Source organism: Rhodotorula graminis (assembly GCF_001329695.1).
Source record: "Rhodotorula graminis WP1 unplaced genomic scaffold RHOBAscaffold_5, whole genome shotgun sequence".
Classification (NCBI taxonomy): Eukaryota; Fungi; Basidiomycota; class Microbotryomycetes; order Sporidiobolales; family Sporidiobolaceae; genus Rhodotorula; species Rhodotorula graminis.
Window position 1 is genome coordinate 951,577 of NW_017264932.1, and position 23,851 is coordinate 975,427.

A 23,851-nucleotide genomic window follows, 5' to 3' on the forward strand; every position below is an offset into this window, starting at 1 on the left:
TCTCGGCGGACGAGGCGTCGAAGCTTGAACATCGGGCGGACCGTTGATCGCGCCCGTTTGGAATCGGATCAGTGCTTGTCGTGCATGTCGCAATCCTGGACGAGAGCAGAGAGAGAGGTCACGGGAAATGCTGAGTCGCCCCGGATGAGAGTTCCAAGAGGACGCGCTCGTCTCGCTCTTCACGCGTCCCGCTTCGCCCTGCATCGCCGCCGTCCAGGCCAGAGTGCACCAGCGCGAGTCTCTCTCTCTCTCGACGGCCCCGCACGCGTGCACGCAGCTCGCGCCCACCGACCGCGCTCTCCTCCCGACGCGCCTCCCGCCGCCGACCTCTCTCGCCTCTCGCGGCCACCGCCCGCCCCTGCCACTCGTTCAAGCCGCGCACGCCCTGCCAGAACTCGACTGCGGTCCCGCCTTGCACCGCCCTAGCCGCCAGCAGCTCGCCGACGACCCGACACCACCTCGAGCTCTCGTCCCCACCCACCTCCCCCTCCGCTCTCGGCAGGCTCAGCGCACCATGCTCCGCCTGTCGTCCGTCGTGCGACTGGCCGCCGTCGCCTTTGTCGCCATCTTCTTCCTCCACTTCCTCGCGTCGTTCTTCTCGTCGGCGCCCGACCCGTCGCCTTACTACGACGCCAACCAGTACGGCGCCGACCTCGACGACGGCATCGGCTGGGGCGAGCGCCTCGGCCTCGACCACTACGCGAGCTGGGAGGAGGACGTGCGCGGCAAGGTCGGCGCAGGACTCGGCCGCATCAAGGACGGCGTCGGGAGCATCACGGGCCTCGGCGCCAAAGGTCCCAAGCTCGGCAGCTTGTACGAGGTGCGTCGCCTCCTCCTCTCCTCTCCTTCCTCCGACGGGTTGGACTCGGGGCGACAACTGACAAGGCGCGACCCTGCAGCTCGTCGCCACGTCGAACCCGTCGCCCGGGCCGGCCTACTTTGACGCGCGCACCTCGATGGACCGCCTCAAGCTCACGTCGACCCGCGTGCTCGGTCACGGCGGCGGGTCGTCCTCGGGCTCGTCCGACGGCGCCGAGGACGTCGACGACGCCGCGTTCGCCGACCGCCAACGGCGGCACATCCTCGTCACGGGCGGGTTCGGCTCGCTCGGCAAGGCCGTCGTGCGCGACCTGCTCCTCACCGGCGGCGGGTCGTCGGCCAAGTCCGCAGCAGAGTGGGCGGCGGCGGCGGGCGCACCCGCAGACGAGCAGGCGTGGGAGGCCGACGTCCTCGTCACCATCCTCGACGCCAACGACCGCACCTCGGAGCTCAACTTCCTCCTCCAGTCGGCGCCGCTCGACAAGCCCGGCGCGAGCGGCAAGGCCAAGGGCACCGACCCTCGCGCCAAGGCGTTCCAGGCGTCCGAGCGCTCGGTCGACAGCTTCCGCAAGCAGGGCAAGCTGCGCGTCGTCGTCGGCGACGTACGCGACTCGGCCCTCGTCGGCCAGCTCCTCGACCCAAAGGGCTCGTACGTCACGCACCTCCCCGGGCACCTCCAGGCGGCGGCCCTCGGCGACGTCCCGGTCGGCGCGCAGAAGCAGAAGGGCCACGGCACCACCACCTCGTTCATCCCGCCCGTCACGGGCATCATCCACCTCGCCGCCTACAGCCCGTCGCACTGTCGCCAGAACCCGGGCGACTGCAAGGACGTCGAGGCGGCCGGCATGAAGGCGCTCCTCGCCGGGATCGAGCGCGAGGGGGTCGACGAGGAGGCGGCGCTCGAGGGCGACAAGGCCGTCGCCGCCGACCGCCCGTGGGTCGTCGTTGCTCGTCGTGCGGATCGGTGGGACGAGGTGCGTCTCCCGTCCTCTTCCCTCCCTCTCTCGCATTCTGCTTTAGCAGGACCGCCCGACTGACTTCTTCCTCTCCCTCGACTCATCGCAGGCCTCGCTCGCGCACAATGGCAACGCGTCGGCGCTCTCGATGCAGGCTTCCGAAGCCGCCCTCAAGACGTTCACCCACGACCATCCTCTGCACGCCCTCCTCCTCCAGCTCCCCTCGGCCTTCTCCATCGTCGGCGACCCTTTCGCCCCTCGCTTCGACCCGGTCCCGCACATCGTCCAGTCGGCCCTCGGTAACCTCCCCGTCGCGGTCACGTCGTCGGCGACGCAGACCGAGCCGTTCCTCGCCCTCGACGACGCGTCGCGCGCCGTCGTCCAGGGCGCGCGCATGCTCGACGTCGCGTCGAGCAAGGACTACCTGCGCCTCCTCGGCTTCGTCGGCGAGGTCGAGGTCGTCGGCCCGCCGTCGGCGAGCCGCAGCAGCAGGGCGTCGTCGTCGTCGTCGCCGCTCGCCGAGCTCGCGCAGACCGCGATCGCGCTCATCCAGTCGCAGTCGCCGTTCGCCGCCCTCGAGCAGCCTCGTGCGCCCGTCGCGTCGCCGTCCGACGGCAAGTTCCACGTGAGCGAGACGGCCCACCGCAAGACGGCGAGCAAGGCGCTCGGCTTCACGCCGGCCATCTCGGTCGAGGCGGCGCTCCGGACCTATATCTCGGCCCTCCTGCGCCTCCAGACGACCTACCTCTCGTCGCGCATCAACGTCGCGTGCTCGTCGCCGCCGTCGATCTCGGTCCTCGAGGAGGGCCTCCTCGCCATGAACGGCTGCAACGTCCAGCTCCTCACGCTCGTCGAGGGCGCCTACTACACGCTCGGGTGCTCGCAAGGCCTCGAGGGCGACCACGACGAGCCCGTGTCGCTCGTGTCGGCCGTCCCGTACAAGGAGGGCGTCCGCGGCGTCGAGATCACGGCCGAGCGCGGGCTCGAGGGCAAGGTCGACATCCAGATGCGGTGCCCGGTCGTCGGCAAGGACGGCAAGCTCGTGTCGGGCGAGAGCGAGGTCGTCATGTGGGCCGACACGCCGACCGGCGGCGAGTTCGCCGAGCTGAGCCGCGAGGGCGCCCACGAGATCGCCGAGTGGTTCACGGTCGAGTTCGCCCAACGCGACGCGCGCAGCTTCACCTTGACGCTGCCGCCGACCGAGGGCGTGCCCGACGGCGAGGAGCCCAAGCGCCGCCTCACGTTCCGCGAGCCCAACGCCAACCGCAAGTCGCTCCTGTTCCAGCCGACCGGCGACGACGGCGCACGGGCCCTCCTGTGGAAGTTCAACCCGATCTGCTGCGCCGCGTCCGAGCGCCGCAAGGACGTGTGGGACTTCTTCCACGAGGACCCGCTCCTCACGTCGCAGGTCTCGTACCCGTCCGAGGACGGCCGCACGACCCTCGCCGAGTCGACGCTCGCCATCCGCAAGTGCCACGACCTGCGCGCCGAGCACGACCGCATCGCCAAGATCCAGCTCCGCTTCAAGCACAGCGCGGCCAAGGCGGCGTCGGGCGCCGTCCAGGCGTCGTCGTCGTCGTCGTCGAGCGGCGACATGTGCGTCCCTAAGTACGGCGCGGCCGGCACGTGGACCGCCAAGGACGAGCCGACGTGCTCGATCGACTGCAGCGCGCCGCTCCCCTGCGTCGCCTCGGAGCACTGCAAGTGCACGCGCGACCGCTGCGGCGATGCGCGCGGCGCAGGTCCGTTCCCGGCCGTCGCCTACACCGACGCCAAGTCGTTCCCGGCCTCGTCGACGCCGCCGGCGCAATCGCTCGCCGAGCGCGTCGCCTCCCTCCCCTGGGACGCCTTAATTTTATTGTTCAAACATGAGAGCTTAGTACGTGAAACATGAGAGCTTAGTACGTTAGCCATGAGAGCTTAGTACGTTAGGTCGACAACCACCTCAAGTCGCCGGCGTGCTACGACCTCGACCGCAGCCCTTTGCCGTTCATGGGCGACCACTACTTTGTCGAGGCGCTGCGCAACCGCTCGGTCGGCCTCGACGACGCGGCTTTCGTCATGGTCCCGTACTACCAGGTCCGTCCTCTCTCTCTCCCTCTTTCTCTTCTCCTCTCCGCTCTGTCGAGCCGACAACTGACACTCTCGAGCATCTTCCACGTCGTGCAGGGCTGCTACTACAACTACCTCCAGGAGAACACGTTCAAGAAGCTCGCCGAGACGATCGGCCACGCCGAGAAGAGCGTGTCGGCGGCCGACCACATCACGGGCGAGCGCATCGTCGTGCCCTTCACGCACGACTTTGGCTCGTGCACGGGCTGGTGGCCCAAGCTCGAGGACGTCCTCGGCCACTCGCCGCCGTCGCCGATGGACCAGGCCGTCGCGTGGCAGGTCAACGGCGACTACAACACGCGCTGCGTCAAGGCCGACCGCGACGTCGTCGTCCCGGCCGTCACCAAGCACACCAAGTCGCTGTTCGAGACGTTCAAGACGGCCAAGGACGTCAAGCCCGTCCTCGACCGTAAGCACCTCGCCTTCTTCGCCGGCGGCGTGCGCGGCTTTGGCGCTCTCCCGAGGACCAAGATCGGGTGCGGCCGCACCGGCCAAGACGCCGAGAGCGCCGACATCCTGTACCAGCAGTTCTCGCCCGGCCTACGTTACCTCGGAACCCTGAGCGCGAGCAAGTTCTGCCTCCTCCCTCGAGGCATCCCTGCCTGGTGCGTCTCGCTCTCCTTTTCTCTCCTCGCTCGCCATGAGCACTTGACTAACACTCGTCTCTCGCCGCAGGACGACGCGCACGTTCGAGGCCATCTACTCGGGCTGCATCCCGGCGTTCATCGTCGACCGCAACATGTTCCCGTTCCAGGACATCCTCGACTACTCCAAGTTCTCGGTCACAATCCCCGAGGCCGACGCGCACCGCGTCGACGAGGTCCTCGGCTCGTACTCGGACACGCAGCTCGTCGAGCTCCAGGCGCACCTCGTCAAGGTCCGAGACGCGTTCCTCTTTGCCGACGGCCAGGAGTGGGACCGCCAGGGTCCGCTCTTCTTCGCGCTCGTGTCGATGGCGATGCGGTTGCCGTTGGGGTACCCAGAGGTCGGGAGCTGTCCGGCGAGCTAGACGAGGCTGGGGCGAGGGGGTCTTGGGTCCGTTTAGATGTCTCTCTCTGTCTGTGGGTCGGGCGCAGTGTCTTGTCTCTCTCTCTCTCTTGCCTCACGTACAACGCGCATCTCTCGCACTGCAATACCACGTTCATCTGCCACTGCATCGTCAAGCTCGGCAAGCGAGAGGCTCCTCGTCCTCTACAGTCCGCCCCACCCGAGGTCGGCTCCTGCGTACGGCGCGCCATGGAGCGGTCCGGGCCCGCCGTACGCACCCGGCGCGACGCCGAGGCCGCCGAACCCTCCCAGTCCCCAGTTGCTCCCGCCAAAGTAGTAGCCGGCGCCCCACTCGTCGAGCGTGCTCAAGGCGCCGAGCCCGCCGAGTCCGCCGAGGCCGCCTGCGCCCGACAAGTCGAACGAGAAGTCGCCCGGGACGGGCAAGAGGCCGAGGTCGGCAGGCGACGGGCCCGAATCGGCGTGCGCGTGGTGCTGGTGCGCCGTCGGGCCACTGTGCGCCGAGTCGAGCGACGTGAGCGGGTGGCCCGGCGGGAACATGGCCGAGGTCGGCGTCGGCGCGCCGGCGTACAGCGGCGCAAAGGGCCCGGCGTCGCTCGTTGAGGTCGAGGTCGAGGCGGCGCCGGCGCCGAGCGGCGTGTCGAGCGGCGAAACGAGGCCGCTGAGCGAGTGCGGCAGGCCGTGCTGGTGCCCGGGCGAGGGCTCGCTCGGGTGGAGCACCGACGGGTAGACGCTCGACGACGACGACGAGTCGGCCCGCTTGTTGCCCGGTCGACCGCGCTCGCCCTTGGACGCCTTGGTCGCGCTCCTCGCGCCGCCCTTGCCCGCCGCCGCCGACACGCCGTTCGCTCCTTTCCTCCCACCCGCCGCCGCCGCGCCGTGCGCGCCTGCCGCAGCGCCGTCGCCGCCGCCACGGACCGGCGAGCCAATGTCGGCGTCGTCCTTGGCGCTGCGGAGGAGCTGGAGGACGCGCGCACGGACCTTGAACGGGTCCGAGTCGAGGACGCCGCGCGCGAGGTTGAAGTAGAGGAGCTGCAGGCCGGCGAGCGACTCGTACCAGCGAGCGGCGATCGGGTCTGTCGCGAGAGAAGGAGGGAGAGAGAGAGAGAGGTCAGTGAGAGGGCGATCGAGAGAAAGGGCGAGGGAAAGGGGCGACGCACAGATTTGACGCAGGCCGTTGAGGATCTCGGCGTCTTGAGCGAGGTAGTGCGCGGCGTCGATGTGCACCGAGCTCGACTGGGGCCAGTAGCGGATGTGGCTGTGGACCGTGCCGGCGGCGACGGCGGCAAAGCCGGCGAACGGGTGCGTGAGGACGATGCCGTGCGACGCGAGGTGCGAGCAGACGTCCGAGATCGTGTTGGCGCTCTTGGCCGCCATGTCGAACGACGCCTGCCACCACCCGGACGGCTCGTCGACCGAGCCAAAGAGCGGCTCGCCGTCGATGGGTCCGTGCGCGGCGTTGAAGTCGTTGGGCGGCAGGAACGGCAGGTAGTCGCGGTGCAGCTGTCGAGGTAGAGAGTCAGTGACTACGTCTCGAGAGCTTCGAGCGGAGGAAAGGGAGAGAGAGAGAGAGAGAGACGTACGACATGTCGAGCCATGGCGTTGGTGAGGTGGAGTAGCGCGAACAGCTTGGCCTCCTCGGGCACCATGCAGTGGGCGATGAGCGTCTGTTGCGAGTACTTGAGGACGTCGGGGAGCTTGGCCTCGAAGTCGGCGAGCTCGCCGGCGAGCTGGGCGAACGTCGACTCGGCGAGCCACGGCGCGCGGCGGTCCACGTTGCGGCCGCCCGAGCCGATGTAGCTCGCCACCTTGCTCCAGATCTCGGCGATGCGCAACGTGTAGCCGTACAGGTCGGCGTCGGGCTCGTCGGCCGGGTCGACCGCCATAGCCGCCGCCGCCGCCGCCGCCGCGAGCGCCGGACGAGGTGACGCGCCCTCGTCGAGCCCAGCTCGTGCCGCCGTCGACGACGTGGACGCCGTCGTGCGCACCGAGACGCTCCACGCCGGCGGGTCCGGGTCGAACTTGGCGCCGACGCTCTTGCGGCCGGCGGCAAAGTCGGCGTCGGGCCCGGGCATGCGCAGGCTCGCGATGCGCGGCACCTTGAGGCCGCACGGGCGCTCGTTGCCGTCGCTGACGGTGCGGTCGAGCGAGAAAAGGGCCCAGAACGTGCGGCGGCGCATCTCGGCGCGCACAATGTCGCGCGGCTCGCTCGAGATGGCCGCCGAGGTCGACGCCGCCGAGGTCGGGTTGCGCGCCGTCTCGTAGACGGGGATCTCGTCGTCAAACCCGAGGCGGAGCGTCTGGGCCATGCGGATGGCGGTGCCGATCTTGAGCCAGCCCGAGTTGTCGCGGCCGGCCGTGAGCTCGTAGAAGCCGAGCATGAGGTGGCACTGGCAGCGCATGAGCGAGATGGGCGTGTCGGCCGACGGCATGTTGGACGACTGGCCATGCGAAGTTTCGGGGAGGAGGAGGAGCTGAGAGGCGAGGGCGGCGTAGTGCTCCGAGGCGGCGGTCGGCGAGGACGGGTGCAGGTTGCGCAGAGATGGCGAGAACCTGCGCGCACGTGCGAGGGTCAGGTCTGGTCTCTGACTACGAGGAAAGAGAGAGAGAGAGAGAGAGCGGGCGCACCTTGCGGCGAGCGCGAGGATGCAGCAGACGACCTCCTTTGGCGCACGGCCCTCGTTGACCTCCTGCGTCAGGCTCGGCTTGTGGACGAACGGGAACGTGTCGAAGCTGCAGGGGGGACGTCAGTCGACTTCGTGCGAGTGTGGGGAGAGAGAAGAGGGACGCACTGGTTGGTGATGAAGGCGTCGAGCGCTTCGAGGATCATGTCGCTCGAGGGCAGGTCGACCTCGAGCGGCGCGCCGTTCCCGCCCGGTGTGACGCCCGGCGGTCCAGCGTACCTGCAGGCAAACGAGGTGTCAGTCTGCGCGCGAGTGCGGGTGTCACGACAAGGAGGGAGGCGAGGACGCACATGGTGCCGCCGTTCTCGGCCGGGTGGCCCTCGTACACGCACTCGAGGTTGCGCGCGTGGCAGAACTGGCACACTGGCCACTCGGCCGAGCAGCGCACCTTGCGCTTCCTGCAGAGGTGCGAGAGGCGTCAGGAAACGGGTTGGAGGACGAGGTGAGAGAGAGAGAGAGAGAGAGGGAGGAAACGGACCTGCACGTCTTGCACGCGATGCTCGCCCTCGCGCCCACCTTGACCTTCTTCTTCTCCTTGTCCGACTCGCGTCTCTTCTTGGCGCCGGCCTCGGCCTGTGCGGCGCCGCCGAGCACGGCGGCAGCGGCCTCGAGCTCGTTCTCGACCTGCGGCTCGACGGGCACGTCCTGGTCGTCGTCGTCCTCGACGGGCGAGCCGTCGTTCGAGGCGCCGTCGCCGCCGGTGAGTTCGCTCGCCTTGCGCTTGCCCTTGTAGTCGGGGCGGCGGGGCCCAAGGTTGACGCCCGAGGTGATGAGCGGCGCCGAGGTGAACGGGCCGGACGAGGACAAGGGGTTGTCGGCAGGTGTGGGGCCAGAGCCAGGGACGGGCGGACGAGGCGGGGGCTGGTGGGCGACAGGAGGGTTGAAAGCTGCTGGCGAGGGCTCTGTCGAGCTCGAGGCTGGCGGGTAGCTCATGGTGGACGAGCGAGGTGGGGTGCCGTCGGGCCGGGTGCGACTCGAGGACGGGGACGCGGGCGTGTCGAGATGGGCGCGGTGTATGTGCTCGTTCGAGGTGCTTGTCGGTGTGCAGAACCGACCAGGCCAAGTCGACGTGACGACGAAGGGGAGCCCGCGCGAGATGAGGCAGAAGTCGGGGGGACGGCGACGACGACGAGCGGCCTTGTGGGTGCGCCTGCGCGTGTGGCCGAGCGGTGCACTGGGCTGGCTGGTGGCGAGCAGCTGCACTGGGGGCTCTAGCTCGAGCTGCGGCGGTGGTCAGAGGTCGGGAGCCGAACGCACGGCGGCGGCTCGCCGTCTCGTCGCCTCGCTCATCTCGACACCTCTCTGCTGCATCAGAGAAGCGCCAGAAGCCAAGCACCAGCTCGCAGGCCGCCACCACCGCAAGCGCGACCCTCGCCGTCCTCGTCTCACCTCGCCTCCCTCGCCCCCACTCGCTCATCTGCTCTCGACTCGCCATGCACGCCGTCGCCGACTTCTGCCTCGTCCCCATGGGCGTAGAGGTCTCCGTCTCCAAGTACATCGCCGAGTGCCAGCGCGTCCTCGAACAGTCGGGCCTCAAGTACGAGCTTCACGGCTGTGCGTCCTCGGCCTCCCTCTCTCTCTAGATCGGGCGACAGCCTCCCTGACTGCTCCTTTGCGTCCCTGCAGACGGCACCGGTCTCGAGGGCGAGTACGGCGAGGTCATGAAGGTCATCGAGCAGTGCCACGAGGCCATCCACGCCATGGGCTGCGTCCGTCTCCCCTTCTTCTCCCTCTCTCCGACGGATCAGGGCTGACTCGTTCCTCCTCCCCTCTACTGCAGCCCCGTATCGCGACCGGTGCGTCCCAGTCTCGGCTTGAACGAGCCAAAGTGCGCCCGACTGACACTTCCTCCCTTCCGTCCTCCTCTTGCCCCTCCCCTCCCCTTTCCTTCCCCTCTCGCTCCCCTCGCTCTCCTCGCGCACCTCGTTCGCAACGACGCAGACATCCGCATCGGCACGCGCGTCGACAAGCAGGGTTCGCTCGCCAACAAGGTCGGCAGCGTCAAGGCCCTCCTCGCGTGCGTCCCTCTTTTCTCTCTCCTTTCCTCCTCCCTCGTGCAGGAGCGAATGCATCCTTTCAATCGACAGGTTCGAGAGACTGACGTCCTTGGATGGGACGGCGTATGTGCGCGCAGGGCGGACGAGCCGAAGCAGGCCGAGCAGACCAAGTGAGCGACCAGTCGAGGCGGGTCGAGGGAGCCGGCGGCGTTTTCCAGAGCTGGAGTGGACGGTGCGCCCGAGGCGGACAGCGCAGAAGAGGGTTTCTCACGCTTGCAGATGTAGATAGAGCTGTACCATCTTGCGCGCCCGATCGAGGAATGAGCGCTTTGTCGTCCTGCGAGGCCCGAGCGAGACGAGCTAGCGGAAGAGAGCCTTCTTCTGCCGCGTTACTCTCTCTCTCCTGCGCGCAAGACGCTGTGACATGAAAGCCCTGGTTACTGCGCGTCGTCATCTACGTGCCCCTGCCGCCCGGTCCCTCCCTCGTCGCGCTCACTTGCTCGCCGCTGCCGCCGCCGCCGGGAGCCACTCCTTGGGGAAGTCGCGCAGCGAGACGTTGCGCTTAAGCTTGCGGCTCTTGACGAGGCGGGCGCGTGCCGGGCGCGGGTCGAGCGGGACGTCGGCGAACGAGTCTCCCGACTGAAGGTGGCGCGAGGGTCGGGTGGCAGAGAGGGCGAGGATGAGGGTGGCGAGGAGGAAGCGTAGGGGGACGAGGAGAGAGTGGAAAAGTCAGGACTGTCTGGCTCGTGCTCCGGAAGAGAGAGAGAAAGAGAGAACGAGGGACGCACGTTGGCCTCGTTGACGAGCTTGTCGAGCGTGTCCGAGCACCACTTTTCGTTCATGCGCTCCGAGGGGAACATCTCGCACGCGAGCTTGACCTCGCCCTCGTCCTGCGCCTGCTGCTGCCGTGCTGCCGCACCGGGGAGGGCGGGCGTCCACCTCGGGCCGGCGAGCAGCTTGAACTTGTGGCGCGCGGCGGGCGAGTCGAGCGGGAGGGACGCGACCGGGGCCGAGATGGTGACCTTGCGCGAAGCCGGGTGGGGCTCGCCCTGGTAGTGCTGGTGGCGCACGCGGACGACGGCTTTGGACGAGGGAGGGGTGAAGGGCTGGCGGAAGGCGACTGCGGGCGGGTGCTCGTCAGTGGTTGGGTCGGGGTCGGTAGTCGAGACGGGTTAGACGGACCGAGTTCGGGGAACTGGAGGTGCTCGAGGCGGAGGTAGTGGAGGATCTGGCGCTGCTTGTCGAGCTTGAGGAGGGTCGGGCGGGTGAGGGGAAAGTCGAACTGGGGTGCGGATGGTCCGACCGTGTTGGCAATGTCGAGCGGGTCGCGGGCGCCAGAGAACGAGGCTTGGGGTCGGCGTGCGAGGGAGCGAGCCGAGGCGGTGAACAAAGATGAGGACGAGGGCCGCATCTGCCGAGGTGCCGTGGGGCTCGGTCGGTGGGTCGGAGTGGGTTGTCGAGAGTGTGTGAGCAGGTGTGGCCCAAGCGAGTGTGGGTCCTGTGAGGCGATGAGGAGGATCGGGTGTTGCTGCGTGAGGAGGAGGACGAGGCGACGAGCGAGGCTGCTGCACCGCCGCCTCCCTCCCTCGTCCTCCCACTCCACCAGCTGTGACCAGCTGAGCACTGCTGCTCCCCTGAGCCAGCCCACCCCCCCACCGCGACGCGCCGCACTCGCACTCGACCCCGCCGTCCTCGCCCCCCTCGCCTCCTCACACAACCCCCGACGCGACCTCCACCCTCGCCCGCCTCTCGTCGCGCCATGAGCTACGCCTACCCGCAGCACCACCAACACCACGACTACCCGGATCAGTACCCGCCCGTCCACGACCCGTACGCAAACGACCCGTACGCCCAGACCTACGCGCACCAGCCGCCCTCGGCCTACCCGTACCAGGGCGACGCCCACGGCGACTACTCGCAGTCCGACTTTGTCTCGCCAGACCGAGACGGCGACGGCATCCCCGGCGGCAGGAACCTCCACCAGTCGACCTACCCGCCTCCGCAGGCCAGCGACGTCTCGCTCGCCGACAAGTACGCCGCCGGCGCCTACGAGCACGAGGCCGCCTCGTCGACGTGGGAGAAGCCCGTGCCCGTCACTCGAGGCAGCATCGCAGCCCAGGTCCGTCCACCTCGCCTTGCCCTCTCGACGCGAGCCGCCCTCACTGACTCGCGCTTCGTCCGCCCGCAGCTCGCCGCCGAGGGCTCGATCCCCAAGAAGGAGGGCCTGCGCATGTTCCGCAAAGACGAGCACGCCGGCGCCCTCACCCGAGGAGGACGCGCACGGTGCTGCGGCCGCGTCTTCTGCTGCACCCTGATCCTCGCCATACTCATCCTTGTCGGCATCGTCGCCGCCTTCTTCTGTGCGCCCCCTCTCTCTCTCTCGCCCCGAATCGACCGTCGACTGACACTCGGGTCATCTGCGCAGTGTGGGTCAAGCCGCCTGATGTCGGGTTCGACGGCATCGAGGGCCCGGAAACGGGCAGCGAGGTGACGGTCGCGACCGACGGGTTCGACCTCAACGTCCGCCTCAAGGTGCGCTCTCTGCGTCCTCCTCGTCTCTCGCGGGGCCGGACTGACTCTCTTGCTTGTCCAGATCAACGTCGTCAACCCCAACTGTACGTCCCTCGCGTCGCCCCGCCCGCCGTCGAGCCCTCTCCCTGACCTTTTCGGCCCGCAGTCTTTGGCGCCGACTTTAGCAAGATCGAGGCGTCAGCCTTTTACCCGACCAAGCCCAGCGACAAGGTCGGCGGCGGCGAGATGAACGACGTCTCGATCAAGAAGTACTCCAAGTGCGCCCGCTCCCCTGCCTTTTCCTTCCTCGCGCCCCGTCGACTGACGACGGACGTGCCCCGACAGCAATACGCTCCACTTCCCCTTTGCGATCAACTACACGACGTCGTACGACTCGGACCTGTCGGTCCTGACCGACATCGCGACGCGGTGCGGCTTCCTCGGGTCGAACAAGCGCCAGCTCACCGTCAACTACAAGGTCAAGGTGCACGTCAAGATCATCGCCATCTCGATCGCTCCCTCGTGCGTCCCCCTTTCACTTTGTCCTGGCGCGACTCGGCGGGCAGGAACTGACCATGCCCCTCCCGAGCAGCTTCTCGTCGAGCACCTCGTTCGACTGCCCGCTGTCCGAGTCGGACATCAGCGGCTTCCTCGGCGGGTCCTTGTCGTCGCTCCTCGGTGGCGGCAGCAGCCGCCGTCGCCGGGACAGCGTGCTCGCCCTCGACGACGACGAGGCGACGCTCGATCCTGCGGCGGTGCACCTCGCGACGCGGCACGCGCTCGCCAAGCTCAACGCGCGCGGTGCCGAGGAGCTCGTCGGGCAGCTCCAGGCGGCGGGGCGGCGGTACCGGATCGGGACGACGCTGGCGCGTCCGGCGGCCGGGTTCGAGTGAGGAGGAGAGGAGCGACGACGACGAGCCACGGACCCTGTCTTTCCCCTTTTTGCGCCTCTCTCTTCTTTGACTCTACAGACCCTCGTGTGCTCTGTCCGTGTGCGTGTAAACCAGAGTTGAGCGCGGCCGTTTGCGATTGTCGAGAGAGGCGAGGCGCGCGAGAAGACGAGGGACCCCGTCGCTCGCCCGCCCAGCTCCCGCTGCTCGCTCGACACCGCTCACGCTCAGGTCAGGCCTAGGGCAGCTGCCAGCTTGCACACCCCGGCACCACTCGCACCACACCGCTCGCCCCGTGCCCCCAGCGCCTCCCGTTCGCCGTCCACCTCGGGTCCTCGCCTCGACCACGCACCTCCATCACCTCGACTCCCCCCTCGCCTCGACCTCGCCGCCAGTGCAGCACGCAGCCGCGCCTTAGTGCAGCCTGAGCACCTCCACCACGCGCACCGCCTAGCCCGCTCGCCCGCCAGCCTCACCGACCGCGGTTCCCCTCCTCCCCCTCCCTCCCGCACCCCTCGCATCGGCCCTCGGCTCTTCCTCGTCGCGACCATGTCGTCCCAGGCCCACCACGCGTCGAGCTCGCACTCGTCGAGCAGCAGCAACGTCATCGGCGTCCACTTCCGCGTCGGCCGCAAGATCGGAGAGGGCTCGTTCGGCGTCATCTTCGAAGGTCCGTTCCTCCCCGCTCTCTGCCTCCCAGTCGCGCCCTGGACCGCCGTACTCACGCTCGAATCGCCTACAGGCACCAATCTCCTCAACTCGCAGACGGTCGCCATCAAGTTTGTGCGTCGGCTCGTCCTCTTCTGCCTCTCCCCAAGCGCTCGCTCCTCGAGAACGGCTTCTCCCTGCCGCGGCTCCATTCAGGCGTCCGGTAGGGATAACGACACGTCTAAGCGGTGCGACGAACAGCCACTGACGCACGACGCCGCACGCCTCGCAGGAGCCGCGCAAGAGCGATGCGCCGCAGCTGCGCGACGAGTACCGCACCTACAAGATCCTCGCAGGTTCGCGTGCGTCGACTCTTTCTCTCTCGCACCGTCTCTCTTCCACCGTGAGCAGAATTGACGCACGCCCGTGGCGCGCTCTCCCACACAGCCGGCGTCCCGCAGGTCTACTACTTTGGCCAGGAGGGCCTGCACAACGTCCTCGTCATCGACCTGCTCGGCCCGAGCCTCGAGGACCTGTTTGACATGTGCGGCCGCAAGTTCTCGACCAAGACGGTGTGCATGACGGCCAAGCAGATGGTGCGTCGTCGACTCTCTCCCTTGCGTTCGCCCTCGGTCGGCCCGCCGTGACTGACTCGCCCCTCTTTCCTCTCTCGGCGCGCAGCTCACGCGAGTGCAGACGATCCACGAGAAGAACCTGATCTACCGCGACATCAAGCCCGACAACTTCCTGATCGGCCGCCCGGGCACCAAGCACGCCAACACGGTCCACGTCGTCGACTTTGGCATGGCCAAGCAGTACCGCGACCCCAAGACCAAGCAGCACATCCCGTACCGCGAGCGCAAGAGCCTGTCGGGCACGGCGCGCTACATGTCGATCAACACGCACCTCGGCCGCGAGCAGTCGCGGCGAGACGACCTCGAGGCGCTCGGCCACGTCTTCATGTACTTCCTCCGCGGCGGCCTTCCGTGGCAGGGCCTGGGGGCGGCCACCAACAAGCAGAAGTACGAGAAGATCGGCGAGAAGAAGCAGTCGACGCCGATCAAGGAGCTCTCCGAGGGCTTTGCCGGTGCGTCCTCGTCTCTCTCTTTTCGTGGTCGCCCCCGAGATCGTCGACCTGACTCTCGGTGTCGCACGCCCCGCAGAGGAATTCGCCATCTACCTCAACTACGTCCGCAAGCTCGGGTTCGAGGAGACGCCCGACTACGACTTCTTGCGCGAGCTCTTCTCCAAGGTGCTCAAGAACTCGGGCGAGGCCGAGGACGGCGTCTACGACTGGATGCTGCTCAACAACGGCAAGGGCTGGGAGGCAGGCGTGCGTCCCTCATTCCCTCCCTCCCCCTTCTCTCGTCCCTCTCATTCCTCGATCGTGCGGGGCCTGGGCGAGCCCTGACCCCCTTCCCTCGCTCTCGCTCGCAGTCGAGCAACATGCTCTCGTCGTCGGCCGGGTACGACTCGCGCCACCACCGCGCACGGGGCGAGCGCGACCGCGACCGCGAGCGGGAGCGGGCCGAGCGCCACGCCCAGCGCGCCGCCGCCGCCGCAGCAGCAGCGGCCGCAGCACAAGGCGGTAGCGGCGCCGTTGCAGGAGGAAATGGCGGGAGCAGCGGCGCCGCGACGCCGACGGCTGCGACGCGCGAGGCCAAGGTCGGCCGGCAGCCGAGCGCGAGCGCGACGCCCCAGCCGGGCGCGAGCGCCATGGCCGTCAAGGGCGTCACGCCGCCGACGCCGGCCGCGACGTCGGGCGCCAAGGCCAACCGCACGAGCTCGGGGCACCCGTACGCGAGCGGCGCCGGCGCCGGCGCGGCGGCGGGCCCCGGCGGCTACGAGCGCGGCGACTCGGACTACGCGGCGGGCAGCGCGGCGCAGCAGCAGCAGCTCCAGGCGCAGGCGCAGGGCGGGTACAGCCGAGGAGGAGCGGCCGCGCCGGGCGTGCAGGGCATGAGCGCGGGCGGGCACGGCAACGACCCGTACGGCCAGGGCGCGCACGACGACGAGGGCGCCCACCGCGGCGGCTTCAGCCTCATAAAGTTCCTCACGTGCCGGTGCGGCTGAGCGCGCCCGTCGCGCCCGTCGTCGTCGTCGGCGCTCGACGCTCCCTTCTCGTCGCCGCCCGACGATCGCCTCCTTCCTCGTCTCGACCTCGCCCTCCTCGACAAAAGCGCACGACCAACCTTCACGTCTCTCGCCCTCGTCCCTCGATACCCGCCATCCGTGCAACCTCGTCGTCCCCTTCTCCCCGTGTAATTTCCCCCTCGACTCCTTCCCTTATTCCTCCTCCCTTCCTCACGCGCCTCGCGCCCTCGTGTTACACTATTCCGCCCACCCTTGCCTCCTCTCCTGCCTCCCTCATCCTCGCCACCCACCGTCCTCCCCAGCCTCGGTCTCACGATACCCTTCTCCCGGCGGCCCACCTTACTCCCCTCTCGAGCCGCCGGTCTTGCCTCTCCCTCCTCTCGTCTCTAGTGCCCCCCTCTCTCCCTCTTGACTCGCTCCCTGCCCTTCGCCTTGAACAAGACAGACACCTGGCTCGCTCGACTGCACTGCACGACCTCGTTGCTCCGAGTCTTCGCCGTTCGACGCGAGAGCGAGAGAAGCGAGAGACGGATTCGAGACTCTCGAGCGCTTTCTCTGGCCTCACGGCCCCAGAGGCTTAAGCCCGACCTCGTCAAGCTGGACGTGGTGGCTTCCGGGTCGCTCTCGAGCCTTGGCGTGACCGTGTGAGCGGGATCCGGCGAGCAGAAGCCCGAGCCAGCTCGAGGAGCAACGTGACGAGGACGACGAGGTTGCTCTGCCCGCATCGGCTCACACGCCTTCCTGCGCACCGACAGCACTCGAGCAAGCATGAAGAGACACCTCGCGAGAGAAAGAGCGAGGAGGAAGAGCCGCTCTCGGACCGCTCCTCGACTGACTTGAGAAGGGAGGCGAGGCTCACAACTCGCGCTCTACAAGATGAATTGGCTCGGGAGAAGCGCTCGATTGCATCGCAGACACCTCCTCGTCCGATCCCGCGCAAGCAGAATACTGTAACCCCGCTAGATCAAGAGCTAGCGTTTGAGCAAGGGTGCGCAGGATCCCCCTGTCTTTTGTAGGTGGCCGGGCGCACGGGCGCTCCGCAGGGGTGCGCGCCGTGCGAGCGGCTCACCACAGTGCGCCCGCTGCCCTCAGGGGCACGTGAGGGCGGGCGCGGCCTCGTAAAGACCCGTCCGCGACGGCTCGACTCGCTGAGCCGTCGGGACGAGTGCGACGACGAACAAGAACTCTCTGCGGTCCGGGAACGCTCGACAGAGACGAGGAGAGCTTTCGGAGAAGGGAGGGCGCTGTCGCGCGGCGCAGCAAGGGCGCGAGGGGAAGCTTTCGGGGCCGAGAAGGGGGAGGTGCCATCGAGGGCGCGACTAACCTGCGGCGCGACGTAAGAGGGTCAGTGCGGGGCTCGACGAGGAGTACAAGCCCACGTGAGGGTTCTGGAGGAAAGAAAGAGAGTGTGCGATGTGCGAGACGTACAAAGGACAACATGAGCCGCCTCGACGTCGAGAGCCCGCCTCGCGCCGCCCAGAAGACCGCCCTGCTCGCCATGCACAGCCGTCCCGCCTGTAAGGTGACCAGGTCAGTCCATCAAGACCTCTGAGCCGCGTCGCGAGGTAGTAGAGGGGGCGAGGGGAGAGGGAGAAGGGGGCCAAACACGGGGAGGCGGGGAGGAGGTGGACGCACGAGTCGCCCACAGCCCACACAGCGCGACCGTCTTGCCCAGTAGTGTCCTTGATGCTGCCATAGTCCTCGACGACAATGCCCACAGGCCCATGAAGCGTTGCCACCAGTCGAGAGAGGTCGGACGACGCGAGTTACTGATGAAGATGTGACGCGCCCTGCGCCCTCGGCGGCCGCTCGCGGTGGCGCGGGAGCAGGCCCCATAGATAGATGATGCGATGCAGAAGAGCTGGACACGCGCCGGCAAGGCACAGCAAGTGTGGGCGGCCGCGGGAGGAGGACGAGGGAGAGAGCCAGCCCGCAGGCGATGGACTCGCTCGCGCTCTGAGCCGGCCACAACCGCCGGGGTACTTGCTCTCGCTCACTGTATCTCGAGCACAGGCAGACGGAGAGCTCGGGAAGGCAGAGACGCGCAAAGCTGTCCTCGAGTCGCCTCTCGTCGGACGTAAAGTCGAGAAGGTCGAGCTCTCGCGGACGCTCTCGCCCATACACAGCTATACACGTGCCATATACACTCTCTGCATCTACAACTAGTGCCCGAGGATGTTGCGCGGACGGTACGGCTCATTGATGGCCTTGATCTCGTCCTCGGTGAGCTTGAGGTGCGTCGCGGCGGCCGCCTCGCGCAGCGCCTCGATGCGGGTCGACTGCCAGGACGGATCATCCGAGATGTCAATAACAGTGCGAGAGAGGGAGAGAGGAGGGAGGAGAGGGGAAGGGCAGGACTCACGCCGACGATCGGGGCCGTGACGAGCGGGTTTCCGCAACTCCAGGCGAGCGCGACCTGCGCCATCGGGACGCCGCGGGCCTTGGCAATCTTCTCGACGCTGATGACGGGAAGGAGGAATGTCAGTAAGAATGGCCGCTGACGGCGCTCGGGCGAGGCGAGAGGACCGAGCGGACGTACGCCTCGTTGATCTGCTGGAGCGCCTCCTCCTCGACCTTGTTGCCGAGGCCGACGAACTTGGCAAAGTTGGGGTCGCTCTTGGCGCGCTCGGTGTTGTTCTGGTCGCGGTGCGGGCGCGTGAGGTAGCCCCGGGCGAGCGGCGACCAGAGCCTCTAAGGTTTTAAGTTTTATAAGAAAAAAAAGAATATATAAGGCTTTTAAAGCTTTTAAGGTTTCACGTCTTGCATCGAGATGAACGGCGTGAGCTGCAGGAAGGGGAAGGGCGGACGGGCGAGGGCAGAGGGAGGGGAGAGAGGGAAGAGAGTGAGCGAGATTGCCGAACAAGTCCGGCGACGTTCTCGAACTCCTCGTCGAGACGTCGAGACTCGAGTGAGAGAGAGGGAGCGCACCTTGTTCTCCTTGGCGAACGCCTGCATGGCGTGAAACTGCCAGGCGTCGCAGCTGCTCATGCCGATGTGGAGGGCCTTGCCGCTCTTGACGACGTCGTGGAGGGCGATCATCATCTCCTGCATCGAGTGCTCGTCAAAGTCGGCGCGCGGGAAGCGGTGGACCTGGAGGACGTCGACGTAGTCGAGGCCGAGGCGCTTGAGCGACGCGTCGATGGCGGCAAAGATGTGCTTGCGGCTGACGCCCCAGCGGTTGACGTAGCCGCTCTGGTTCGGGTTCTGGATCGTCGAAGGGTGGATGGTCGGGTCGTCGGGGACGACCATGGCGAGTTTGGTGAGGATGACGAGGTTCTCGCGCGGGATGTTGAACTTGGTGATGGCCTGGCCGACGAGACGCTCCGAGTCGCCACCGCTGTACGTGTCGGCCGTGTCCCAAGTCGTGATGCCGAGCTGTCGTCGAGGGAGGAATCAGTGCCGAATACGGACGAAGAGAGGGAGAGCGGTGGGCGCACATCGTACGCGGTCTTGAAGTGTTGGAGGGCCTCGTCGCCCTCGAGGACCCAGTTGGCCCAGCCCTGCGATCGTGCGACTTGTCAGCTTTGTCGACAAGGTCCAGAAAGGAGGGAGTGCGGACCTTGTTGCCGTACGACATGCTGCAGGGCGAGAGGGAGAGTGAGCCGCGGGCGGCGTGCGCGAGGAGGACCGAGTGCGGGCTTACCAGCCGAGGATGACCTGTGGGCCGGTGCGAGGGTCAGGTTCGGGTTCTCGTAGTCGAGGTGGGAGAGCTGGGGGCGCACCTTGGACACGCGCAGGCTCGACTTGCCGAGGCGAGGGTAGTCGGTGATGCGCTCCTCGAGGTTGGCGCTCATGGAAAAAGGGGGAAGGGGGGACGCAGAGGCAAGCGGGGTGCGCACAGCAGGGTGCGGCTGTGCAGCAGTGCAAGGGGGGAAAGAGCGAGAGCTGTCGTCGTCGTTGTTGCTCCGAGTGCGAGCCGAAGTGGAGGTCCAGGTTGACAAGCCGTCGCTCGTCATGTCGTTCTCGTTCGCGTTTGTACGTGAGCAGACTCTCTACCAGCACACACCCAGCTCACCCGCACCGCACCGCAGGACATCGACGCCGCACAACTCGACGACGAGCTCGCCATCTCCACCGCCTCGCTCGACCACCTCCAGCTCGCCGACGACAAGCACCCTGCAGCCTCGACCAGCGCCATACCGCACCACCAAGTGCCTCTTGATGACCTCGTGAGCCCCCTCCCCCACCTGGGTGCCGCCGCGAGCGAGGCGAGCTGACCTCGTTCTGCACTTTTGGCACCGCAGCTCGCAACCCTCCCTCCACTCTTGTCGTACACGCCCGTCACCGTCCCGCTCAGCCCTCTGCCGCCGACCAAGACCCCGCGCCATGCGACCCTCCTCCGCCGCGACCTGTTCGACGCCCGCTTCCAGATCCTCAACCAGGACGAGTGCGCCCCCGACGAGCCGCACGACCCCAAGGGCAAGACCAAGGACGACACGTTCGTCGACGAGCACACCGACCTCGTCAAGGGCGTGTACGAGGGCGGTCTCAAGACGTGGGAGTGCAGCCTCGACCTCGTCGACCTGCTCGACCAGCGAGCCTTCTCGCCCGACGCCAACCTCGACACCGAGCGCGTGCGCGGCAAGAGCATCCTCGAGGTGCGCGCTCTCTCTCTCTCTGTGTCTCCCACTGCGAGCGCCAACTGACCTTGAGCGAGCCCACACAGGTCGGTTGCGGCACCGCCGTCCCGTCATGCTCCCTCTTTGCGCGCCTCCTGAACGAGATCCGCCTGTCGCCGACCGAGGAGGGCGCCGACAAGCCGCGCAAGACTCGGTTACACCTGCAGGACTACAACAAGCAGGGTGCGCCCGCCTTTCTCACTCCGTCCCCAGAGCGGCCGCCCCGCCGAGTTCTCGCTCACCCAGCCTCGCCCCGCACAGTCCTCTCCCTCATCACCCTGCCCAACCTCCTCCTCACGTACGCCCAGCACCTCGCGACGCCCGCTCGTGCGCCCGAGGCCGACGAGGAGCCGCCCGCCGACCCGCAGCCGGGCGAGCTCGACGTCACGCCCGAGTTCCTCGCGTCGTTCGAGGCGCTCCTCGAGCGCGAGAACGTCGAGTTGCGCTTCTCCGAGGGCGACTGGGCGGGCATGGCGACCGCCCTGCGCGCCGACGACGACGAGCGGTACGACGTCGTGTTGACGAGCGAGACGGTGTACGCCGTCGAGTCGCTCCCGGCCCTGCTCGACCTCCTCGAGGCGGCGACGGCGCGCGGCACCGACGACGACGCGCTGTGCCTCGTCGCGTGCAAGCGCATCTACTTTGGCGTCGGTGGCGGCGAGCTCGAGTTCCGGCGCCGGGTCGAGGAGCGAGGCGCAGAGGTCGAGGCCGTGTGGGGTGCGGGCGAGGGCAGGGGCAAGAGCAGTGGCGTCGGGAGGACGGTCATGAGGGTGAGGTGGAAGGGCGAGTGAGAGCGAGGCGTAGTCGACGAGGGAGAGGGATCAAGGGTGGGTGAACAGGACGAGGTGCTCGTCGAACGCGGCGAGGACGAGCGAGAGGTGCTTGCGCGAGAGCTGCGCTCGGAAGCGGATCTCGTCGAGGTGGTGCCGCCCGTTGAGCATGCGGATGATGCTGCGTCGACGACGAGGCAGGGTCAGTCTGTGTGCGCCTCGAGAGAAAAGAGGTTCGAGCGAGAGAGAGGGAACGTACCGCTCAAACTTGTCGACGACGGCCTTGTCCTTGTCGCGGCAGATCTCGCTGATCCACCTGCTCTCGAGCATCGACGGCCGGCCCGGCTCGACGATGACGCTCGGCGCCAAGTTGCCCTCGTCGAGCCGCTCCGAGTGGCTCGAGTAGGTCGCCGTGCTGAGCCCTTTGGCTCGTTGCGCCGGTGCCGCCGCTGCCCTGCGCGACCGAGGTGGGCGTGCGCTCATCGTCGCACTCCTCGCGCTCGTCGACAGCTGCGAGTCGCGCGGCGAGTCGGCCCCTCCTGCTCCTGCCCCTGCTCCTCCTGCTCGACCGTCGCGCGCGCCCTCGCCGTCCTCGCCGGGCGCACTGCCGCCCACTGCGAGCCTCGAGCGACGGTACGCGCTCCCGAACGAGTGATCGCTCGCCCCGCTCGCGCTCGTGCTCAGCTGGCTTGCCGAGTCGTCCCTGCCCGAGATGCCCGTGCCCGACGTCGTCGCGCCCGAGACGCCGCTCTGGAGGCCGCCCCAGTGCTGCGTCGTCGCGCGCTTGATGGCCTCGGACGCGACGACGCGCACGAAGGTGCGCGGCTTGTCGACGACGTCGTTGCGCAGGAGCCAGATGAGGGCGGTGAGGTACAGGCTCCGTTGGGAGGACGACGGGATGACGGCCAGGTACGGGTCGGTGGGCGACAGTCGCGAGAGGAGGGTGGGCAGTGGAGGAAGGGAAGGGAAGGCGGTGGCGAAGGACGAGGCGAGGAAGGGAAGTCTGTGCGGGAACGAAGGGTTAGTCGACGTCGGCTGGGCCGCACAGAGGCTCGAGAGAGGGACGCACCGAGTCGGCTTGAACCCTGCAGCGATGCTGTACGAGCCCTTGAGCGAGATGAGGTCGATGACGCGCGCCTTTTTCCAGTGGACGAGGTGGTCGACGACGTCCTCGAGGAGCTGGTCCTCCGAGTCGAGGTCGAGCAGCGTCTCGTACTCGGCAAAGCTCAAGGTCGGGCGGCAGATCTCGAGGAACCGCCACAGGAGCGAGTCCTCGAGCACGTCGCGCTGCAGGACACGCGCGTCCTCGAGGAGGAGGAGCGTCTCCCACGGGTGAAAGTGCACCGGGGGCCGCCGCCGCATCCTCGAGAAGAGCGGCGGTGGACGCGACTTGCCGTACGCGTGACCGCCCGGCGACAGGCTGCGGTCGCGCCGGCCGGCCGGGCTCAGGTCGTCGTCGGCTTGGTCCGACAGGAGGAGGGCGTCGCGCTCGCGCAGCTCGAGGTCGTCCTCGGCCGGAAGCTCGCCGCGCAGGATGACCTGGACGGGGAGCGGGCCGAGATGGATCTCGGCGAGCTCGTCTGCCTTGAGCGACGTGTACAGCTGGCTGAGAGCGCCGGCGAGGGCGGATCGGGCGGGGAGCGAGCGCAGGAACGCGTCGTACGGGTCGTCTGCGAAGCGAGGCGAGGTCAGGACGGGTCGCACATCGGGCACGGGCACGAGGGAGCACGCCGACGTACCCTTCTCGATGGCGGTCTCCTTGGCGCGCCGCAACTTGGCCGCCTGCTTGCCGAGCCACAGGTCCTTCTTCTCGAGCGCCTTGATGTTGGCCGTGATGGGGATGATGACGTCCTTGTAGAAGCCCTCGAGGTGGCTGCTCAGGTGGCTGTCGGGCGGCGTGTCAATGACGCACAGGAAGTTGAAGGAGACGAGCCGGCTCGAGCCCGCGAGCGAGTTGTGCGAGTGCTGCGACGACGCGAGCGACGAGCCCGGGTGGAGGGTCGACGTCGACGACTGGCTGCGGGCGAGAGTGCCGGGTCGAGTCGGGGAAGGCGAGCCGCTGTCGGCGATGAGGAGGGGGCGAGGAGGTGCCGAGGCGTTGCGACTGGCGGGAGGGCCGACAGTGCGGTCGCGCTCGGCGGCCGACAGGTCGAGGTCGTCCTCGGTGACGAGGTCCTTGTACCGAGGCCGTCGACTCCTGCCCCGTACCGCGCTCGAGTCGTCGTCGTCGTCGTCGTCGTCGTCCTCGTCGCCGTCTTGTCCTCGCTCGCTCGCGCCGGTGTCGGGTTTCGCGGCCGCCTCGTCGGGTCGGTCTCGCGGCGGGTCGTCGTCGCCGAGCCACACCGGGTGGCCGACGAACGAGAGGTGGTCGACGACGAGCTCGAACGGCTGGTCGCACAGCTCGCGCGAGGGCGAGAGGAGCGAGGCGAGGACGTTGTCGGGGAAGCCGAGAAAGTGCTTCGAGTCGGGGGTGTGGTCGTCCTGGTCGTCCGAGGTGTCGGTGCCCGAGTCCGAGTCGCTGCTCGAGGTGTAGGCCTGGTACAGGGCGCGCTGTCGCCGGCTCGCCGAGTAGACGGGTTTGTGGGTGCGGGGGACGGCGCGAGGGTCGGGCGGGTAGGCGTAGACGAGCTGCGAGCCGAGGCTCGACTTTGCGACGATCATGACGGCCAGGAGGGACGCCATGCCGCGCAGTCGAGGAGCAAGAGCAAGAGCGTCCCCACTAGATCTCGGACGACGACGAGGGCCA

The 23,851-nt window shown here is 68.0% G+C and overlaps 9 protein-coding genes across 9 annotated transcripts; 5 read left to right on the forward strand and 4 right to left on the reverse strand.

Moving 5' to 3' along the window:
• Positions 1 to 514: 514 nt before the first annotated feature.
• Positions 515 to 5,158, forward strand: RHOBADRAFT_52955 (glycosyltransferase family 47 protein; the record flags this gene model as incomplete). Its single annotated transcript, XM_018416592.1, has 6 exons — positions 515 to 820; positions 900 to 1,793; positions 1,885 to 3,600; positions 3,708 to 3,854; positions 3,945 to 4,492; positions 4,563 to 5,158. The coding sequence occupies 6 exons, from the start codon at positions 515 to 517 to the stop codon at positions 4,894 to 4,896; spliced, it is 3,945 nt and encodes a 1,314-aa protein (XP_018271996.1). The 3' UTR covers positions 4,897 to 5,158.
• On the reverse strand, positions 4,783 to 8,509 carry RHOBADRAFT_52956 (uncharacterized protein; the record flags this gene model as incomplete). Its single annotated transcript, XM_018416593.1, has 7 exons — positions 4,783 to 5,968; positions 6,053 to 6,395; positions 6,476 to 7,445; positions 7,521 to 7,625; positions 7,685 to 7,795; positions 7,867 to 7,974; positions 8,055 to 8,509. 7 exons carry the CDS (start codon positions 8,507 to 8,509, stop codon positions 5,079 to 5,081), a joined length of 2,982 nt encoding a protein of 993 aa, XP_018271997.1. The 3' UTR covers positions 4,783 to 5,078.
• Positions 8,510 to 8,868: 359 nt separating this feature from the next.
• RHOBADRAFT_26165 (uncharacterized protein) lies at positions 8,869 to 9,912 on the forward strand. Its single transcript, XM_018412732.1, has 5 exons — positions 8,869 to 9,130; positions 9,203 to 9,285; positions 9,357 to 9,372; positions 9,518 to 9,593; positions 9,711 to 9,912. The coding sequence occupies exons 1-5, from the start codon at positions 9,010 to 9,012 to the stop codon at positions 9,745 to 9,747; spliced, it is 333 nt and encodes a 110-aa protein (XP_018271998.1). The 5' UTR covers positions 8,869 to 9,009; the 3' UTR covers positions 9,748 to 9,912.
• Positions 9,913 to 9,988: 76 nt separating this feature from the next.
• RHOBADRAFT_35717 (uncharacterized protein) lies at positions 9,989 to 10,984 on the reverse strand (the record flags this gene model as incomplete). The annotated part of the gene is made up of 3 exons (XM_018413300.1): positions 9,989 to 10,212; positions 10,362 to 10,693; positions 10,756 to 10,984. The coding sequence occupies 3 exons, from the start codon at positions 10,982 to 10,984 to the stop codon at positions 10,066 to 10,068; spliced, it is 708 nt and encodes a 235-aa protein (XP_018271999.1). The 3' UTR covers positions 9,989 to 10,065.
• A 348-nt stretch (positions 10,985 to 11,332) lies between these two features.
• On the forward strand, positions 11,333 to 12,977 carry RHOBADRAFT_52959 (uncharacterized protein; the record flags this gene model as incomplete). Its single annotated transcript, XM_018416594.1, has 7 exons — positions 11,333 to 11,692; positions 11,762 to 11,933; positions 11,999 to 12,105; positions 12,167 to 12,188; positions 12,251 to 12,362; positions 12,430 to 12,606; positions 12,677 to 12,977. The coding sequence occupies 7 exons, from the start codon at positions 11,333 to 11,335 to the stop codon at positions 12,975 to 12,977; spliced, it is 1,251 nt and encodes a 416-aa protein (XP_018272000.1).
• Positions 12,978 to 13,523: 546 nt separating this feature from the next.
• On the forward strand, positions 13,524 to 15,033 carry RHOBADRAFT_13988 (casein kinase I; the record flags this gene model as incomplete). The annotated part of the gene is made up of 6 exons (XM_018412172.1): positions 13,524 to 13,644; positions 13,717 to 13,757; positions 13,915 to 13,984; positions 14,070 to 14,218; positions 14,304 to 14,709; positions 14,786 to 15,033. 6 exons carry the CDS (start codon positions 13,524 to 13,526, stop codon positions 15,031 to 15,033), a joined length of 1,035 nt encoding a protein of 344 aa, XP_018272001.1.
• Positions 15,034 to 17,837: 2,804 nt separating this feature from the next.
• RHOBADRAFT_35722 (uncharacterized protein) lies at positions 17,838 to 19,510 on the reverse strand (the record flags this gene model as incomplete). The annotated part of the gene is made up of 9 exons (XM_018413301.1): positions 17,838 to 17,995; positions 18,079 to 18,175; positions 18,256 to 18,407; positions 18,474 to 18,500; positions 18,645 to 19,091; positions 19,154 to 19,216; positions 19,276 to 19,294; positions 19,360 to 19,373; positions 19,439 to 19,510. The coding sequence occupies 9 exons, from the start codon at positions 19,508 to 19,510 to the stop codon at positions 17,879 to 17,881; spliced, it is 1,008 nt and encodes a 335-aa protein (XP_018272002.1). The 3' UTR covers positions 17,838 to 17,878.
• Positions 19,511 to 19,670: 160 nt separating this feature from the next.
• Positions 19,671 to 21,207, forward strand: RHOBADRAFT_52962 (uncharacterized protein; the record flags this gene model as incomplete). Its single annotated transcript, XM_018416595.1, has 5 exons — positions 19,671 to 19,691; positions 19,748 to 19,885; positions 19,961 to 20,314; positions 20,383 to 20,518; positions 20,597 to 21,207. The coding sequence occupies 5 exons, from the start codon at positions 19,671 to 19,673 to the stop codon at positions 21,124 to 21,126; spliced, it is 1,179 nt and encodes a 392-aa protein (XP_018272003.1). The 3' UTR covers positions 21,127 to 21,207.
• RHOBADRAFT_52963 (uncharacterized protein) lies at positions 21,064 to 23,844 on the reverse strand. The gene is made up of 4 exons (XM_018416596.1): positions 22,845 to 23,844; positions 22,175 to 22,775; positions 21,365 to 22,108; positions 21,064 to 21,286 (listed from the first exon to the last, which is right to left on the reverse strand). The coding sequence occupies exons 1-4, from the start codon at positions 23,785 to 23,787 to the stop codon at positions 21,157 to 21,159; spliced, it is 2,418 nt and encodes an 805-aa protein (XP_018272004.1). The 5' UTR covers positions 23,788 to 23,844; the 3' UTR covers positions 21,064 to 21,156.
• Between the last annotated feature and the right edge of the window lie 7 nt (positions 23,845 to 23,851).

Excerpts from the sequence above, each read along its gene's own strand:
- RHOBADRAFT_26165 (XM_018412732.1), top strand. The coding sequence starts at position 9,010 with ATGCACGCCGTCGCCGACTTCTGCCTCGTCCCCATGGGCGTAGAGGTC. Across the intron at positions 9,131-9,202 it reads CAAGTACGAGCTTCACGGCT|ACGGCACCGGTCTCGAGGGC; the intron begins GTGCGTCCTCGG and ends GCGTCCCTGCAG. Across the intron at positions 9,594-9,710 it reads AGCGTCAAGGCCCTCCTCGC|GGCGGACGAGCCGAAGCAGG; the intron begins GTGCGTCCCTCT and ends ATGTGCGCGCAG.
- RHOBADRAFT_52963 (XM_018416596.1), bottom strand. The coding sequence starts at position 23,787 with ATGGCGTCCCTCCTGGCCGTCATGATCGTCGCAAAGTCGAGCCTCGGC. Across the intron at positions 22,109-22,174 it reads GCAGGGTTCAAGCCGACTCG|ACTTCCCTTCCTCGCCTCGT; the intron begins GTGCGTCCCTCT and ends GTTCCCGCACAG. Across the intron at positions 21,287-21,364 it reads GTCGTCGACAAGTTTGAGCG|CATCATCCGCATGCTCAACG; the intron begins GTACGTTCCCTC and ends TCGTCGACGCAG.